Raw genomic sequence first — 19,426 nt, 5'->3', positions numbered from 1 at the left:
TGAAAAACAACACATACATCAATAATCTACTAATAATAATTAATATAAATAATTATCTCTGTTGATCAATAAACAATCATTTAACATGTATGTCTGATCTTCGACAGGTGAAGACTTGAACACTCACCTCTGTATTGTGCTGCATGTCTTGCTGAAATAAAGCTGAATGAAAATAGAGAGTAAGTCAATTTACACACTGAAATAGAACTAAATAATAACAATAATAATCACAAACAAACTGTTACCTGTCCCAGATTTCCTCTTCCTCTTCTTCAGGATGATGAAGGTTCCAGAACACAGAGTCAGAACCAGCAGAACCGAACCCAGACCGCCAGCAACAGAAGCCAGATCTGAACAACACAATGTACAGATGTACAACACAACAACACAATGCTGATTCTGATTACACTGTTTAGTGAATAATAGTCTATATAATATTGTGCAACCGACGTGAAACTGCAATGGTAAACCTCAACTCTTCAGAAGGAAACGCTTCTGTCTGTGGTTGATGTCAAAGCAAGTTAACCACACGAGTACGTGCCTCTACAAATGTTCAAAGCAATTTCCTTTCTCCAAAATGAGCTTATTCTTTGTGATCGGAGAGTTGCATTATGGGTAGTGTAGTTTGTGTTCTTACTAGTGTTTTTCTGATAGAGTTGAACTGTAGTAATTCCTGTTGTTGTTCTTGTTGTTTCAGTTTCTGTTTGATGAGTCGCTGACAGAGAGAAACACCAGTGACTGTGAATGTGTCGCTCATGCAGTGAGAACATGAATGAATGAATGAATGAATGAATGAATGAGGCATTTATATAGCGCCTTCATATGTACTACTGTACACCCAAAGCACTTTTACAATCATATCAGGGGATCTCTCCTCAACCACCACAACATGAACACATATAAACTCTAAAGCTCTACATTCACACACAAACCATTCACATCACATGAATATGAAGTTGTATATTATTTTATTCATTACACTGATTACTCTCAACTGAAAATATTTTAATGTTCATTCAAAAGACTCTCTTATCCAAAGCAATTTGTACATTTTAATAACCGGGAGCAAACATCTGAGGACTGAACCTTCAGTCTTTAACAACTTTAACACATTTAATCTCAAAGGAATCATCTAATATATATAAATGACTTCAAGTACATTTAAAAGCACAATATTGAAGAAATAAGAGTCATAAAGAGCGACAGACAGAGGAACTGACCTGATTGTGGATTCAGTTCTGTTGGACTGAAAGATGACGGTGTTTTTGAAGAAGGGCTGATGGTTGAAACTTCAGTGGTGTTTTTATCTGAAGGGTCACAGGAAAGATCAACTTAAAACACTGACACTGAAGTTCATTTAAAATACATACAATCTTTCATTCAATCTCTGTTTTTATCACTTTTGTTTCTTGTTGTGCCAAAGAAATCCAGTAAAGTCACTTTAACACACAGCCACTATAGGCCTATTACTGTATTTTACACTCAACACACTGAAGTATAAGCAGACAAACAATTCAACAGTTCAGTATGAGTCAGCTTACAACCCAAAATCCAGAAAAGTTGGGACATGTAAACCGCATTAAAATCAAGAGTTGCTGAAGGAGAAAGCTATACGAAGGGCTCGAGCTCTTCTCAGATGATCTAAAACACAGTGGAAATGTGTGCTGTGGTCAGATGATGAGTCCATGTTTCAGTTTGCTTTTGGGGAAAAAACTGACTTTGAGTTCTCAGTCCCATCCAGACTTTCATCAGTTAAAGGTGCAAAAGCAAACATCTGTCCTGGAGCATGCTCAAGCTAAACAGTGGATGTGCACCATTGACTTCCATGAAGTTCCATGGTATTTTTTTAAAATGGGGTCCATCGACTGTTTTTGTTACTAACATTCTTCAAAATATTTTGTATTCAGCTGAAGAAAGTAATTCATACAGGTTTGAAACAACTTGAGGGCGAGTAAATGATGACAGAATCTTTGTCAGAGATTTTCTTTTAAGTTGTTCAGTGAAAACATTGGAAATCGTTCCTTTGTTAAATCAAGCTGAAAAAAATCAAATCACAGATCCTTGATTGTATTGCATTTTACAAAATGATCACTTTTCTGGATCTGGGGTTGTACAAGATTAATGACTTGATCTCTCACTCTCAGCTTGTTTCCATGCAGTTAATTTCTGCTATTAACAAATGTAATCACTTACTCAGTTTAACCAGCAACACAATCTCTGAATAGAGATCAGTCAAAGCCACAGTCCTCCTCACAGCACACCAGTATTGGCCTTCATCCTCTGTTCTCAGATCAGTGATGGTGACTGTGAAAACTCTGGCCGTTGTGTTGTCAGTCAGAGAGAATCTCTCGTCTTTAGCTGGAGATCCTGAATCAACCATGATGTTTTTATTTCCATAGTTACACTCCCCTTTACAAAAATACTTTGAATTTGATTCATATCCAGATTCATATGAGCATCTGATGTCAACTCTCTCTCCTCTGTATCCAGTAATTGTCTGTGAAGCTCCAACAACAACAGCTGAAAACACAAATATCATTATATAGAGCTGTTATGTGTGAGCAAGAGATATAAGCAGGCCAGAATAATAACTTACAAATATCATCCATATGAGTCTGATGATCATGTGATAACAGAGGAAAAACAAGAGAAGATGTAAAACTCTGTGTAAAAGAGCTGAGAGTCTCAAACTCACCTGTACAGATGCTGGAAAAGAGCAGCAGGACGTCCAACATGCTGAAATTTGACAAGCGTTTCGCTTAAATAAAATACCAAATTCTGTGTGACAAACGTTACTGTTGTTCTCTTCCGTACTGAGAGAACAATGTGTGTCAGCAACTGAAATATATATTTCCTTCCCCTTTCTGTCTCTCTAACCACATCCAGCTCTTCATGACATCAGTGATGATTCACCAAACTTTATTAAATATATAAGCAGTGTTTTACTCTGTGAGGAAGAGATGATCCACTTCATTATAAGAGGGAATGAGGATCTGTGACATTTACACAGTGTGTAAAATATGAGTGTTTCACACAGCGTTCCAGTGAACAACTCTTCTAGAACGTAACAGTATTAAAGGAACCGTATATAAGAAATGTATTTCAATTAATCATAAAATTGCCCTGATATGTCACTAGACATTAAGAAATCATGTTCATTTCAAATACTTATATCACTGACAACAGTAGTCCGGCCAGTATATTGTAATTTAAAAAGTGAAGTTGCAGCCCTCAACTGATGTTGATGTTGTCATGTTGTGTTTTGGCCTGAAGTTCCACCCTCCACCTATCTACCAATCACAAAGTCAGTAGTGTTTCGGCATCCGGGTTGCCAGCTCTGCTCTAGTTCTCATCGTCATAATAAAGAAGAGTCTTACACTTGTAGTCCAGCCGGCAGTTCACATCACACTGATTCCCTCCACAAAAACACAATAGGATTTTCCCATAGGCTTCTGGATTAGCGCAAAAAAAACAACGACAAAAGTTTAGGATACATACATGTTTTGTCCTGCAACATAATTATCACATATGAACAACTTTTATGAATTGTGAAGCCTAAATGCAGTTGCTAGAACTACACCAGGGTCCCACGATCACACTGTAAAAAAATAAAATTAAATAAATAAATAAAAATCATCATTTTAAAGATAAAAACACAAAAAAAGCAACGGAAAAGGCATGTTAATTGCTTAACAGTATGTACCCTTACTATATACAGTGAAAAACTGTAATAGCTCTCATGGGACAATTCATGTAATTTTACAGTAAAATACTGTTAAATGAGCGGATTTTGGAAGTACACTGTAAAAAAAGCCTTTCCGTTGCATTTACCGTACCTTACCGTAAAAAATACGGTAGCAATTTTTATGTTTTACATCATTGAACTAAAATTTACAGTAAAAAACTGGCAGCTGTGGTTTACAGTACTTTACCGTAAAAAAATACGGTAGAAATATTTATGTTTTACGGCACTGAACTAAAGTTTACGGTAATAAACTGGCAGCTAGTTGCAAGGGATTTACCGTAAAAAATATGGTAGAAATATTTTAGTTTTTACGGCACTGAACTAAAGATTACGGTAAAAAACTCAGCGTATGAATCTCAACAACGGTGACAATCAACAAAATAATCAGATAAAACTCTGAACATCACAAAACAAGCTACGAAAAAGCTGCAACAAAAACAACATAAAAAATAAAAGCAGATATAATAATAAAAGAAAATACTAAAGCAATTCAGCATAATTTATTCATGCTGCAATGCATGCTGGGAGATATTGATGAGTTTTGATTGATGGCTCCCATCATGCACTGCACTTTTATCATCACCATTGTTGAGACTCATATGCTGACTCTTGATGTCTGAGTGTGTCTGAAAGATACAGTAGTTCAAACCTTTATTGTACACAATGTTTAAAAAATTCTTCAGATTATCACAACACTGATGGATCACATGCTGTACAATCATAGAGCTACTACAATCAATAATGTAAAATGAATGACCTGTATAATCAAAGACAAGTCTCTATAAGAGCTCAATGAATCAGACCATTACATGATAATCATGTCATCATCAAAACATATCCAACATCACCTGATTCATTTTTTCTCTGATGTTCTTGCCATAACCAGCGTGTCTTATAAACACAGAGTTACAGCAGCCAGAGAAAAACTAATGTTAGAAAGTCAAGAGCCCAACTAAAGCAAATACCGATCACCATCATGGTGACTTCAAATGAAACCAGGGGCGGATGTAGACATTTTGGGGCCCAAGGCAAACACAGACATGGGGCCCTCTACATCTCTTGTTTCCCCCCTTTTGCCAATCCTTATTTTTCTAAGAAAGCCCTACTTGTTACTTCTCTTCAGCAGTCTTCACACAGCAATGATGTCTAGACATCTGGAGTTGTATCTGTAAGAAAAAAAGAAGAAAAAAAAAACACAGAACAACATTCTGTTTAACAGATGCATCCTCTGTAAAATTGTATTTACATAAAATTTTCTCTGTACAATAATATGTATTGTCTATTTACACAGGGAAGAGCTGCCATTGGTTGTCATTTACCTTGGTTGGCTTTCTGATAGTATCTTCTATATGGATCTGCTTGCTGCTACATGTTGTTTTTGGACTTCTGTCTTGTGTTACTAAAGTGAGAAGAAACACACAAGACAATAAGTGATCAATTATGGAGACATAATTTTAGTAAAAATAACTTACCTTTTAAAATGTTTACCTTTTTTCTTTCACTGACTTTCTCCTGCTCTCCCTTTTTTTCCTGACCATTTCTTCATTTCCCTTGTCTCTGTTTTTGCATCTTTCTCGTCTTCTTCCTTTGGTCTTTGCCTGTCTTTTTCTCCTTCTCCCTTTGGTCTTTGCCTGTCTTTTTCTTCTCCCTTTGGTCTTTGCCTGTCTTTTTCTTCTCCCTTTGGTCTTTGCCTGTCTTTTTCTTCTCCCTTTGGTCTTTGCCTGTCTTTTTCTTCTTCTCTCTTTGGTCTTTGTCTTTCTCCTTCTCCCTTTTCTATTTGTATTTGTCCGTCTTTCCCTTCATCTCACCTTTCTTCTATGTCTTTGTATTCTCTTCCTCTCTCTTGAATGTATTTATGTACATTGAGTTTCTTCATCCGATCTATGTGTGTGTGTGTGTGTGTGAGTGAGTGAGTGAGTGAGTGAGTGAGTGAGTGAGTGAGTGAGTGAGTGTCTGTCTGTGTGAGTGAGTGTGTCTGTGTGTGAGTGAGTGTGTCTGTGTTTGAGTGTGTCTGTGTGTGTGTGTGTGTGAGTGAGTGAGTGTGTCTGTGTCTGAGTGAGTGTGAGTGTGTGTGTGTGTGTGTGTGTGTGAGTGAGTGTGTGTGTGTGAGTGTGTCTGTGTCTGAGTGTGTCTGTGTGAGTGAGTGTGTCTGTGTGAGTGAGTGTGTCTGTGTGTGAGTGTGTCTGTGTGAGAGTGTCTGTGTGAGTGAGTGAGAGTGAGTGAGTGAGTGTCTGAGTGAGTGTGTCTGTGTGAGAGTGTCTGTGTGAGTGTGTCTGTGTGTGTGTGAGTGAGTGTGTCTGTGTGTGTGTGTGTGTGTGTGTGTGTGTGTGTGTGTGTGAGTGTGTCTGTGTGTGTGAGTGAGTGTGTCTGAGTGTGAGTGTGTCTGTGTGTGAGTGAGTGTGTCTGTGTCTGAGTGTGTCTGTGTGTGAGTGAGTGTGTCTGAGTGTGAGTGTGTCTGTGTGAGTGAGTGTCTGTGAGAGTGAGTGTGTCTGTGTGAGTGAGTGTGAGTGTGTCTGTGTGAGAGTGTCTGTGTGAGTGAGTGAGTGAGTGAGAGTGAGTGAGTGAGTGTGTCTGTGTGAGAGTGTCTGTGAGAGTGTGAGTGAGTGTGTGTCTGTGTGAGTGAGTGAGAGTGAGTGAGTGAGTGTGTCTGTGTGAGAGTGTCTGTGAGAGTGTGTGTGAGTGAGTGAGTGAGAGTGAGTGAGTGTGTGTCTGTGTGAGTGTGTGTCTCTGTGTGAGTGTGTGTGTGTCTGTGAGTGAGTGAGTGAGTGAGTGAGTGAGTGAGTGAGTGAGTGAGTGTCTGTATTGTCATGTCTAAAGCGCTATAATCTGACCTTGCGAGCTTTGGCCTCAGCAAATCTTGCTATCACTGATTCCATATCCAGTGACTTCCTGACTTCCTGCTCGATGGAGAGAACAGCTAGAGCAGACAGCCTGTCCTGTGACATAGTTGTTCTGAGGTACGTTTTGATTAGTTTCAGTGATGAGAAACTTCTCTCACCTGAAGCTACTGTAACAGGGAGAGTGAGGAGGAGTCTGAAAGCTATACTCAAATTTGGATATATGTCAAGTAAATTCTCTTTATATATATAGTCAAGCATCTCAAATGGTGATGAGACATGTGGCGGGAATGACCTAACTGCACCCTTAACCTCAAGCTTCAGATCTTCTGCATCAATGTCATCCATCCTCTGCTCTAATCTGTGGCAGCATTCATCCAGCTTCCCTTCCTTCTCAGTGCTTCTCATTGTGTCGAGTGAGTAGAGAAATCCATAAAGCACATAGAAGATTTCCATGTTGGAAAATCTGTTATCTACTGTGACAAGAGCTGTATCTATTAGACGTAGAAAAAACTCTCTTTTGAAGAGCTCTTCTGCAGTTGACTGAGTCTGCTCTGTTCCCTCATACTCAAACTGTTTGGTTTTTCTTCTTTGACGCACCTCAGGCCAGCTCATCTCCACCTCAAGCTTCTCTGCTATCTCCCTGGCATCTGTTTTCGCAGATTGAAATCCATGACTGCGAAATTCCTGAAGGAATTCTTTCACTGCCCTGATTTCTTCCCTCACTGTCTCAACTGAAACTTTGGGGCTCTGAAGGATCTTACTCACTTTGTTTATCTGGAACAACACATTGTACCACACTATGGTACTTACCACAAAAGGCCATCTCTGCAGCTCCTTGTAGATGCTTTCAGCTGTTGAGACAACATCTGCATCTCGTTTCTCTGTGGCGTACTCCTTTAGAGCAGTTACTGCCTTCACGATTTCAGGCAGCTGGTAGCGAACAGCTTTCACAGCTTCAACTCTGCACTCCCACCTGGTTGTTGACAATGCTTTAAGTGTAAAATTCTTGACATGTTCTTTGAGAATGTTCCAACGTTGAACTGAGGAGCTGAAAAGATTGTAAAGTCGCTGTATCAGCCCAAAGAAGCTGATGGACGTCACAGAGGACTTGGCTGCATCACCAACAACAAGGTTCAGTGTGTGACTTCCACAAGGAACATATAACGCTTTGTCGTTTAATTCCAGCACTCTCTTTTGGACTCCCTGCTTTTTACCCTGCATGTTGCTCCCGTTATCGTAAGACTGGCCTCGACAATTGCAAAGATCCAATCCTAGTGTTTCTAGTTGGCCTAAAAATGTCTCACATAAGCCTTTTCCTGTTGTGTCAAGTGCCTGAAGAAATCCAACAAAGTGCTCATGGATGGAGACACCCTTCGATAATTCACAATTAACAATTCGTAGCACCACTGAGAGCTGCTCATTGTGACTGAGGTCTGGAGTGCAGTCCATAATTACTGCATAGTATTTGGCTGTTTTCACTCTCTCTACAATTGCATCAGTTGTACATTTTGCAACAAGGGAAATAAGTTCATTTTGGATATTCTTGCTTAAATAGGTGTCACTTAGCTGTTTTGCCTGAATTCTCCTCAGATGCTCTCGCATCACTGGGTCAAACTGAGCCATTAATTGCACTTGTCCAAGAAAATTTCCATTACCAGACTCAAACAATTTGTCTGAGTGGCCACGAAATGCAAGATTGTGCTCTGCCAGATGGTTTACAATTGCAATAAGTCGTCTTAAAATCTCTTTCCAGCGGTTTACTCAATAAGTCGTCTTAAAATCTCTTTCCAGCGGTTTACTTCAAGAGCAATTAGATCTTGGTTTACCTGATCTATAGCTGTGTTGGTTTGTAGTTTCTGTGAAAGATTGCGCCAAGCATCCATGTTTGTGATGTGTTCTGCAGACCTCTCATGCTGTCTCAAGTGTGCAGAAAGATTTTTCCAGTAATTAAACCCATCCGCACTTAGCTGAGTGGCCTTTTCTCGGTTACCAAACAAGCGGCAACAAAAGCACATAACACAGTCATTTTTTTCACTGTACACAAGCCAGGACCTCTTTATTTTTTCTCCATTCTTCATTTGCAGGTAATAATTGCTGTTTGTAAATCTTCGGCCCTCTTGATTTTTAGGATAAATTCTGTCCTTGCTCTGAACTGGGCCTCTCTGCACTATTGAGCAGCGCTCTTTGTCAGTGAGATGTTTTGGCCAGAGTGCTGGGTCATCTTCAAGTTCAAGTGTAACACATTGGTCAGAATGACTGCTAGTACTCATTAGTTGTTCATCATTGGAATTGTCGTCTTTTTCGTCATAGACGTCGTCATCATTATTATCACTGTCACTGAAAGTGAACGCGGAAGTTTTGTTACCTGCAGTTGAAGGATCCTCCTCATCCTGTAAAGTTGCCTTGCATGTAACTTTAATGTTAGCAGCAATATCGCTTGAGCAGCCTGGGCTGGCACTGTCGACAGCAACGGGTAGCTCCTCCTCGCTAGCAGCAGTGCTAACGGTCGTGATGGTGTTAGCGTTGTTGTCATTGTCAGCGGGGCCGGGCATCACAAAAAAGTTTGTTACCTTCGGCAATTTTGCTAAAAACTTTTTGCTCTCCTCCCGCTTCCTCCTTTTTTCAGCACCGCTTGGGTAGCTTCGCTTCATTTTTACTGTCAACACTCTCTCTGTACACTCTGTCTATCACTGTCAATCACTTCTTCTCCGTCAGTTTTTTTGGCGCATTTCAGCCTTGTCACTTTCGCAGATGCGCAGTAAGTGAGATAATGGAGTAGTCCAATGTAGTGAGGTGGGGGGGCCCCCTCCTGTCTGCGACATTAATGATTTGATGCCGTTTTTCGCAAATGGAGTTTTAGAAATATATAATTTGCACAAAAAAAAAAAAAAAAACCCTTAAGCATAAGTTAATGGGGCATTTTGGGGGCCCCTAGGTAGCTCGGGGCCCAAGGCAATTGCCGACCTTTGCCTAATGGTAAAGTCCGCCCCTGAATGAAACAATAAATCATTAACATCTAAACCTCTGTTAATTCTCAAACAGAACTGTAGACGTCTGACAGAAATAAAGTCAGTCTAGTTAGTAATAAGTGAAGCTGGTAATGCTGTTTGTGGAGTTGATTAATCCTCCTCTGCTGAGATCTTCACAGATTTAATGTCTTCTTTTCTCTTCAGTTGATTTCATCTAAGGCTGTGGCTGAAGTCAGTTGTAGTTCTTGTGTTTCTGCTCGTCTCTATTTTCTGTGCTTGTTGTTTCTCTAAATGGACATTCCCAGAAGTCCCGGTGTGACACTTCACATTTGATGTTATTTCATTTAAATAATTATGTTTCTTCTTGGTTTTTGTTATCAGTTTTATACATTTGGGGTTTATATTATATCATATATTGTTTAATGAATGTTTATGGCATTATTTGGAGTCATGTGTGTGTCACCATGATGGCGCTTTGTATTTGTGTGTATGACACTGTGGTCCTTCATTACATTGACATGTGCTTCGCTCTCAATTTGTGGAAAACTAATGAACTTTGAATAATGTGGTTTTCCTTTTTACCGTCTGTATTATTATGGTGGTTATCAATATATTACAAAGGTATAAAGCAGATTTGAATACTTAAGAGAAATTGAATGATAATGTTTATCGGTTTATGAACTATAAGGCTTGTCCCGTAAAAGCTAAAAGGTTACTATTGTATTTTTTATGGTAAAGTACTGGGAACCACAGGTGATGTTTTGTTTTTTTACTACACATTTAAGTCCTGCTGATGTTTATTTTTTTATATATTTTTATAAGTAAGTCCAAAGTAAGATTGCTACCATATTTTTTTTACGCTAAAATACTGGCAACCACAGCTGCCGTTTTTTTACCATACATTTCAGAGTGTTTTTTAACAGTGCAGAGGCAAACCTGTGGTAACACTTTTTGACTTTCTCAGTTTGTGTAAATCTACTTAAGGTTCAGAGTATTTATTTTTTCCCCACATTAATTTCACACATGTCTAGTACAATTATGTGGTTTTGTTTTATTAATACAGCAAATACTTTTTTCTTGATATACCCCGAAAGAATGGAAGTGAACTGTGACAACATGCCCCATAGGTGGAGTACATTATAACATGACCATATGACAGATTAAAATGCTATCTGATCTAATAACATAAAATATACAAGACAAACTAAACTATTTCCTCAATAAAATACCATTATTAACTTTTTCATATAAAATAATGGAATTTTTTTATAATTAAAAATAAAATAATTTTTGAGTTTGACAACACACTGGAAAACACAGCTATACAGTATAGTTCAAAATAATAATTAATAATTTCTGAACATTGACTCTGTCTGTATTCACATTTTTCTCATGTTTTCTCAATAGAATTCATAAGAGTATAGAATATAATAGCATAGTTCTAATAGAGGCTCATTGTAACACAGTGTGACAACATGCCCCGCCTACACAACTGGGATTTAAACCCTGCTAGTGTCTTCTGCTGGTTAGCGAAGCATTAAACAACCATATAAACTGTTAAACAACAGATTGGAGATTAAAATAATATCAGATTTGTCTAATTTAAAATAAACACCAAAAATAGAGATGAAAAATTAACACAAGTAAGAAATTCAATTTAGCTATGGTTACATGTTCAGTGATATCTTCCAAAGATTTCTGGATTTTAGTGCAATTTTTTTCTCTATATAGTGTTAATATGGCAACTAGTACGTAAATACACAACTAGCCCTGCGCAGCTCTCCCCTACATTAAGGTCGGGCCCCAGGCCAAATGAACCAAAGAGGCCCTTCCGAAATATATATTTTCGTTACCTAGATGAATAATTATACAACATACAAAAGGTTTTCACTTTCAACAGAACATAAGTTGTTTATTTTTTTACAACATAATTTTTTCAAAACTTCAATCTTTTGAATAGGAAATACAATACAATACAATACAATCTTCAAGATACAATCTTCATATTTATAACGGATTCTCACCTTAAAAACCGTGACAGGAACAAGCAATGCTCCTACATATAGTTTATCAACTAATTCTGTCAACTCAACTAATTTAATGAAGAAGAGCTGCATAAACTACTAATTTAATAATGTCAGCGAAGTAAGTAAATGTATTGATTAGGGCTGGTTTGTTTAAAGGGGTGGTTCAGGATTTTGGACATCGGACCTCATTTCCAAGTTAGCCTGGGTGTTATTTATCAGTGGAGACAGATTTCAACTATTTTTCACCCAGTCCTTCCAGTTGCATAGTTCGCCGGTGCTAGGCTAGCGCGAGTCAACGGTATCTGCTAGCCTGCCATTAAAAACAGTTTAACCCACTCCATAGCGCCAGACTATCAGTGTAAATGTCTGTTTAGAGAATAATGTTAGAAATCATATTACTACAAAATAGTCTAAACAGACTTCTTAGCCACTAATTTTGCTTCTTGTGTGTATTGCCTCATAATCGCTGCTTGCTGCTATTTTTTTAAATATTTTTATTAGCTTATTTGAACTGTAGATGAGGTACTAATTACAGAGAATATTGAATTTTGTGTAATTTTTAGATTTTATTTAAAATAAAAAAATTTAGTTGTTGGTTACTTTTCTGGTTAGTAATAAAAAAAAAAAAGTTAATATAAAGTTCAATAAATGTAGATTTATTTAGTCTTTTTCATTTATGGATGATCAGTGAATATATCGGTCCTAGAGCAGCAGATTAATCGTTAAAAGATGGCGATCTCGACTCAAACACACACACGATCTTATTCATAAATGACCATAATTAAGCGATGTCTTTTATTCCTGTTTTAAGGTGTTAAGGTTGTAATAGACACAGCTTGATATTGGCAGTGACGACACATGAGCTGCTCACGCTCCGCTTACGCTTGTGATGTGAAACGGTTTAAAACAAAGACTGGTTACCCTCTGAAAGCACAATCATCACACTACAACATTCAAATCTGTGTTCGCGCTGGCACGTATGAAGCAGCTTCACAAACAAAACAAGTCTTTCAACCACATATCATCCGTATTTATGTGTTACAAACACTTCAATAACAGGGGATAAAAGTCTATAGTTTGGGTATAAACACAGTGTTGATCAAAATAAGAGTAAATCATCTTTTAAAATAGTATTTTGACATTTGAATCCAAGGGCGTATTGGCCTCAGCTTTGGTGGGGACATCCCCCTCCCCCTCCCCCTGGAATGAGTTTTCTATATGTAATTAAATAATGAACAAATGAATAAAATACACACGTATCATAGTATGCATTCAACACAACAAATCCATTATTATTATCTATTATTATTATTATTATCCATGATTACAGTATTCCATTAATACTAAAATTGTATCTACTATTCTATATCAAATTCTATTGATATATTCTATTCTTAAATATTAAATTCTTAGGCTACACTCACTCACAAATACATTACATAAATAGAATGTAGAAACGAAAAATGTCTCAGATCCACTGTTTATGTTGACTGCAAGATTCTAAGTTAAGGTCAGCTAATTAACATTCAGTGACTTGCTAACGTAGCATTCTATCATGATAGCGTGACTTCTATGAGTCTATCAGTGCTGCACAGCCTAATCAATACTCTTAACCTTAGTTGAAAGATTGCTGCTGCTAGGTTTAACTGTAACAACATGGTAACACATACTATCACCAATCAATACTATTTTCCACAGTAGAATCTGCATTTGAAAGCCTGGTCAGTCACTACTACTGCTAGTTTATTTGTGTGGCTAGTTATTTTGCCTACTTACACTCTGCTTTATGAAAAAGCTTCGTATGTCCCCTTTCTTCTTCTTGGGTGGCATAGCTGATCTATCTACAAAGTACAAAAAGTGGCAAAAAACGGAATATTAAAATGTTTTACTCTGGCCTTTGTATGTGGCAGAGAGACAGCCCTGGTAACTTACCGTCGGCGTCGTCGACGCGCGCGCGCACGCACACACACACACACACACACACACACACCACCCGCTCGCTGCCAGTGCAAGCACAAAAGTAGTCCCGGCCCGCGCGTGTAGCCTGTCAGATACGCCGCCGCCAATCAAATTACGGCGTTTCTTGTACTGTCGTTGTTTTGGCCGTTGGAATCGATCCAAATAGCACCGCAAAGATCCAAATAGCAGTTCAAAGGAGCTTGCTAAATATTGGTGGGGACAAATTTGTCATCTCAAAATATTGATTGGGACTAGTACCTAGCGTCCCCCCCTAAACCTACGCCCATGTTTGAATGTATTGCATTGCTTATCGTTACGACTGAGTGTTTAAAAAAAAAAGTATTGGTCATTGAATCGTTCATTTAAAAGATGTATTCACACACGCCGATTCATCCAATAATGAAACCGTGATGAATGAGACATTGACATTTTTTGTAGACCAAAGCAATGACCATTTTATCAGAACCTCTAGTCTGCATGTTATTTTGTTTTGTTGTCCGATGTTTTTTTTCTCCAGAATTGTGGGAGAATCATGATTTGCGTTTTACACAAAAAAATCGTGACTCTCAATTTATACAGAATTGTGGAGCTTTCAGCGGATCCTCGTCTATTGTGAAGTTTGGTGGATGTGTTGCTGTTAGGTAGTTATAATCACCGGCTGTATCTGTCACCTGATTGGTCGAGTGGGTGTGACTGGGGTTTGAATCAGGCTGCTGATTGGTTCCTGATGTGTAAAGAGTAGAGACATTTGTAAGGTAGTTGAGGTGTGGTGTAGGTGTCTGATTGGATGAAAATGCAGGCGTCTGATTGGATGAAAATGCAGGCGTCTGATTGGATGAAAATGCAGGTGCCTGATTGGATGAAAATGCAGGCGTCTGATTGGATGAAAATGTTACCACGTTGAAGTCTGTGTTTGGAATCTCCCCAGACATGTGATCAGTCTGAAAAATAACACATAAATCAATAATTTAATAGTTTACATAGATAATTATCTCTGTTGATCAATGAACAATCATTTAACATGTCTGATCTTCTACAGGTAAAGACTTGAACACTCACCTCTGTATTGTAGTTGAGGTGTGATGCAGGCATCTGATTGGATGAAAATGCAGGTGCCTGATTGGATGAAGATGTTACCACGTTGAAGTCTGTGTTTGGAATCTCCCCAGACATGTGATCAGTCTGAAAAATAACACATAAATCATTAATTTAATAGTTTACATAGATAATTATCTCTGTTGATCAATGAACAATAATTTAACATGTATGTCTGATCTTCTACAGGTAAAGACATGAACACTCACCTCTGTATTGTGCTGCATGTTTTGCTGAAATAAAGCTGAATGGAGTATGAATAGAAAAGAAAAGTTACAAATTAAATCAAATCAATTCAAACACAAAAAACTGGATATTTTAATAACAAACTGTTACCTGTCCTAGATTTCCTCTTCCTCTTTCTACAGATGATGAAGGTTCCACAACACAGAGTCAGAACCAGTAGAACCAAACCCAGACCGCCAGCAACAGAAGCCAGATCTGAAGGCAACGCTAAACACATGATATTTACATGATGAAACACAAACTGATTCTGATTATACTGTTAAATAAACAGATATTAATCCTTTTGATTATGTTACTATTAAAGATATTGTAATATTGTAAATATACAGTTGTTATATTGTGTAACCGAAGTGAAACTGCAATGGTAAACCTCAACTCTTCAGTAGAAAACACTTCTCTTTACGGTTGATGTCAAACCAAATTAATCGGAAGCTGGTTTGTGCACCATTTTGTTTATACAGTAGATAAAATGTGTCTCAAAAAATGTACAAACCAATTTAATTTCAAAGAGTGATTATGTGATCAATAAGGCTGCAGTTGCATTATGGGTAGTGTAGTTTGTGTGTTTGGCTGATAGTGTTCGACTGTAGTATTTCCTGGTGGGTGTTCACATCTTTACCTGTAGAAGATCTGTAAAATGACGCATCAAACATTCAGTGGTTGTACATTTGATTCAAGTGTTGAGGAGCATCACAACCTCTAAATGTTGCAATTGTGGTTTATTTTTCACAGAAGTTGAAGTTTTGATGAAATTCAGTTTCCAAGTTTGTGTAAGAAATGAATTATCTTGTCAGAATGAGCTGGAAACCAGTAATTACAGGAATTACATCATGATCATAAATGCAGCATTAGAATTGTGTTTAGAAGCTTTGATATCTCTGTATTCAATATAATCAGACTACCTATTAATATTTTGATGGAAGTTAAGTTCTGAAAAGTTATGAAAACACAATAACTTCACATTAACATTTTCATCAACACACACATGAGTACAGATGTCAGTGGGTTCAGTGTGTGTGTGTGTGTGTGTGTGTGTGTGTGTGTGTACCTGTGCTGGTGTGTTCAGTGCTGCTATACAGACTAATGCTGGTTGTTGAGATCTGGACACGTGTCGTTGTCTCTGGAGCTGAGAAATGAAGAAAAGCCGTCACGCCATAATACGTATATTCATATAACAATAAACATGAACGATGAAGTATATTGGTGTTCAGTGTTGAATATCAGGCACCTCTGTTCACAATAAGCTCCACTTGATGGTAGTTTTCATAGTCATGTCCAGATCTACATCCGTACGGTCCAGCATCTTCCATCATCAGGTTACTGATGGTCACTGTAAATGATCTGGTCTTAGGATTATTCTTCAGAGAGAATCTGCCCTTGAACGCATACGTCTCCATTCCATCAGAATCTAGTATAAGGACACGGTCTCCGTAAAGTCCTCTGTAGAAGTACTTGTAACTGTAAGCATGTATAATTCCTTCTGGATAAGGGCAGGTAATGCTCACTCCTCGTCCCTCTGTTCCACTCACTGTAATGTTCTCAGACAGTGAACTGCTCACTACACACACACACACACACACACACACACACACACACACACACACACACACACACAGCTTTACTCATGTACACTGATACATACACCATAATGTTAGATAAACACTTTTAGTAGAGATCTTCAGCTCTTACCCGTCAGCAGAAACACACAAACTATCAGTGGAAACTTCATTTCTTCATCAGTTCAGTTCAGAAAATCAGTCTGAAACTCTCAGTAGTTCCTCACACGACTCTCTGAAACTCAAACAGCAATAATACTGCTCTCATCTATATGTGGAGAGAAAATAATGTTTGTTGCTCATCTCACATGTCAAACTCTACTGTTTCTGTTCAGTGACTGTAGTTGTGTTCCGATTCAGAGCTTCATCTTGCTTTTCTTTTCTTTCTTTCTTTCTTTCTTTGTTTTCTTTTTTTCTTTGTGGACGCACCCTTCGAAGGCCGATTGCGTCACCGCTGCGCGACGAAGTCTGTCCCAATGTGAAGATCCTTCGAATGCGGCCTCTCTCTTCTTTAGTTTCTCTGTCTTCCCCGGGCCGCGAAGGATAGAACAAATTAACCTTCTCAGCTTTGCCTGTCCCGAATTCGCGCTGGTGTTCTGAAATATTCGGCGTCTGAGATCGTCTGTGTCACTGGGCGGAGCTTACATGAGCATTCACGAGTGTCCATGTGTTATGTGTTAAGTGAACTTCCCTAACTGTCACCCCAACCCCTTTTTTGACCCCCTTTTTTCGATAAATGTTCGATAATGTTTATTCCCCAAAAGCGTAGCGAAACTCATTTGAACCGCGCGCGCCACACGGACCATTAATCCGCTCGGCTCAAAGTCCAAACCGGTCCGCAGCGCAGCACGAGCTCACTAGAGCAGAGGCGTTTACTCTGATCGGTCTCGTCACGAGATCCAGTGAGAAGCGCTTGAGTTCAGCGAAGAGCACACATGTCTCAGTGATTTAAACCAGTTTAAACGCAGATGAAACAGCGCTGACAAACAGGAGCAACACTGTGCACAACGATGTCAGAAGGCTTTTCCGTCTACAAATTCCCATCATTTATGGATTTACTGTAACGTTAGCCTAGTAATATTAACTGCACCATGAGGGATACATAGTGAATTGTATTATATTATTAATGTAGACAATGTTTTAAAGGACTAATGGGATACAATGACAGTATTTAATAATGTATTTAGGCTACTGTTTTTCATACAAATAAATACCATTGAAAGCATAAAGTTACATTTTGCCATGATAGTGAGGTGCTATATGCCTGGTTTTATGTGGTTATCATGATCTAAATGCATGATACTGGATGACCAATGGTTAATTTTAATAAAATTCAACAGTCAGAATATTACATTTTACCAAATAAAAAAGAGGTTGTTGCATTTTTTAACAGATGTTACTGTGTTTGTTAATGAACATATGTTTAACAGTAAATCTGCATCCTAACTCAAGCTAATACTACTATCAGTTCACAGTCAAATATGCGTTTCGAGACAAAACATGTAATATTAATATTGCAGCCTGCACTGCAAACTGTGCTGAAGATACGTGCCATCAAAGTCAGGCAACACAAACCTGTTTCAAGACTTGAAACAAAATCCGCCATTAGCATATGCGGAAACTAAGAAATTAATTTTATATAGCAAATATAAATTACATTTATTTTGTTAAGGAAAAATGACAAATGCTTGAATGTTCTACCTCAGATTTGTGAAATGTTCACCTGTTTGGCAAGTGTTTGTCATGATATGTTCTGACAATAAAGAGTAGTTGAAAACCACAATTAACGCTCTGGTTTCTACAACTTTCACAGCGTCTAAGGGCATTTTTCCACTTTTTCTTTGATTTTACATATCTTAATAAATTCACCTTTTAAAGGCAATTACATACCATAATCCTATGTGTTTTATATCAAAATGTGCAGAGAAAACCCAGCTCTCTTACTGATGAGCTCAGCACTTGTCATAGAACATTGTGTAAATAGAGAGAGAGGGATAATTTGGCTCTAAAAGGTGAAAAATATAAGTCCGATTTTTGAAATTCTTCAAATCTCTTGTGGAAACATACCATTACTCATGTGGACGAATTATGTTGGTCCTTGAAATGGGTTTCCGAAAGTCTTAGGGTCACAAAAGTAGTGTAATATATGAATAAAAGAGTAGATAATGAATAATTGTCTAAAGTGACATTTTGAAAAATCATTTTTAAGTACAAGTTTTGTCTGTGACTCTACCTTCACCAAATGTTAGAGGGACTGAGATAAAATAGGACTAAAATAACTTCCTACTACATATCAAGCTTTATGGGATGTGTGCAAATGAAAAAGTAGCATTACAACAGGTCTTTCTTTCAAGCAAAATGTTTACTTTGTGAAAAAAAAAACTCACTACTAACAATATTCACAAAATGTACACATTTTCATGTTTTCTTGTCTACATTACATGTCAACTTTTCAAAAAAAAAAGTCAAACCAAAGATGAACTATATATTAGAAATAACACAGAAACCCACCACTATTTACAATATTTACACAATGGGGGTGTTGATGGGGTACGGGACCTCTTGGCTGGCCTGGTTGGTGATGATGGTTGCTGTGTAGGTGGGGGTGCTGGTTGATGCTGGGGGTACGGGACCTCTTGGCTGGCCGGGTTGGTGATGATGGTTGCTGTGTAGGTGGGGGTGCTGGTTGATGCTGGGGGGTACGGGACCTCTTGGCTGGCCGGGTTGGTGATGATGGCTGCTGTGTAGGTGGGGGTGCTGGTTGATGCTGGGGGGTACGGGACCTCTTTGCTGGCTGAGTTGGTGATGATGGTTGCTGTGTAGGTGGGGGTGCTGGTTGATGCTGGGGGGTACGGGACCTCTTTGCTGGCTGAGTTGGTGATGATGGTTGCTGTGTAGGTGGGGGTGCTGGTTGATGCTGGGGGGTACGGGACCTCTTGGCTGGCCTGGTTGGTGATGATGGCTGCTGTGTAGGTGGGGGTGCTGGTTG

At 38.4% G+C, this 19,426-nt stretch overlaps 2 protein-coding genes across 10 annotated transcripts in view; both read right to left on the bottom strand.

The window, feature by feature from the left end:
• Positions 1-19,426, bottom strand: part of LOC309493759 (uncharacterized protein) — a 41,048-nt gene that overhangs the window by 1,258 nt on the left and 20,364 nt on the right. For 5 of the 8 annotated variants that reach the window (XM_082162988.1, XM_082162990.1, XM_082162986.1 and 2 more), the window contains 4 exons: positions 1,221-1,307; positions 638-715; positions 246-350; positions 128-162 (listed from right to left, as the gene is read on the bottom strand). In XM_082162988.1, coding sequence (XP_082019114.1) covers positions 128-162; positions 246-350; positions 638-715; positions 1,221-1,307 — 305 coding nt within the window. Of the gene's footprint in view, positions 1-127; positions 163-245; positions 351-637; positions 716-1,220; positions 1,308-2,193; positions 2,521-2,695; positions 3,034-19,426 lie in introns of those variants that run through there. The other 3 variants (XM_082162991.1, XM_082162992.1, XM_082162989.1) reach the window with 3 other exon arrangements.
• Positions 11,452-17,324, bottom strand: LOC309493764 (uncharacterized protein). 2 transcript variants are annotated; one of them, XR_014204047.1, is made up of 8 exons: positions 16,571-17,324; positions 16,110-16,439; positions 15,930-16,007; positions 14,972-15,088; positions 14,845-14,879; positions 14,600-14,722; positions 13,358-14,481; positions 11,452-12,795 (listed from the first exon to the last, which is right to left on the bottom strand). XR_014204047.1 is itself a non-coding variant. In XM_082163000.1 (7 exons), the coding sequence occupies exons 1-7, from the start codon at positions 16,608-16,610 to the stop codon at positions 14,107-14,109; spliced, it is 1,098 nt and encodes a 365-aa protein (XP_082019126.1). In that variant the 5' UTR covers positions 16,611-17,324; the 3' UTR covers positions 11,452-14,106. The 2 variants fall into 2 exon arrangements, 1 of the variants encoding a protein (XP_082019126.1); XM_082163000.1 differs by having other exon boundaries at positions 11,452-14,481.

This window comes from Leuciscus leuciscus (genome assembly GCF_965113295.1).
Source record: "Leuciscus leuciscus genome assembly, chromosome: 3".
Taxonomy (NCBI): Eukaryota; Metazoa; Chordata; class Actinopteri; order Cypriniformes; family Leuciscidae; genus Leuciscus; species Leuciscus leuciscus.
This window is presented reverse-complemented; position numbering and strand designations above follow the sequence as displayed.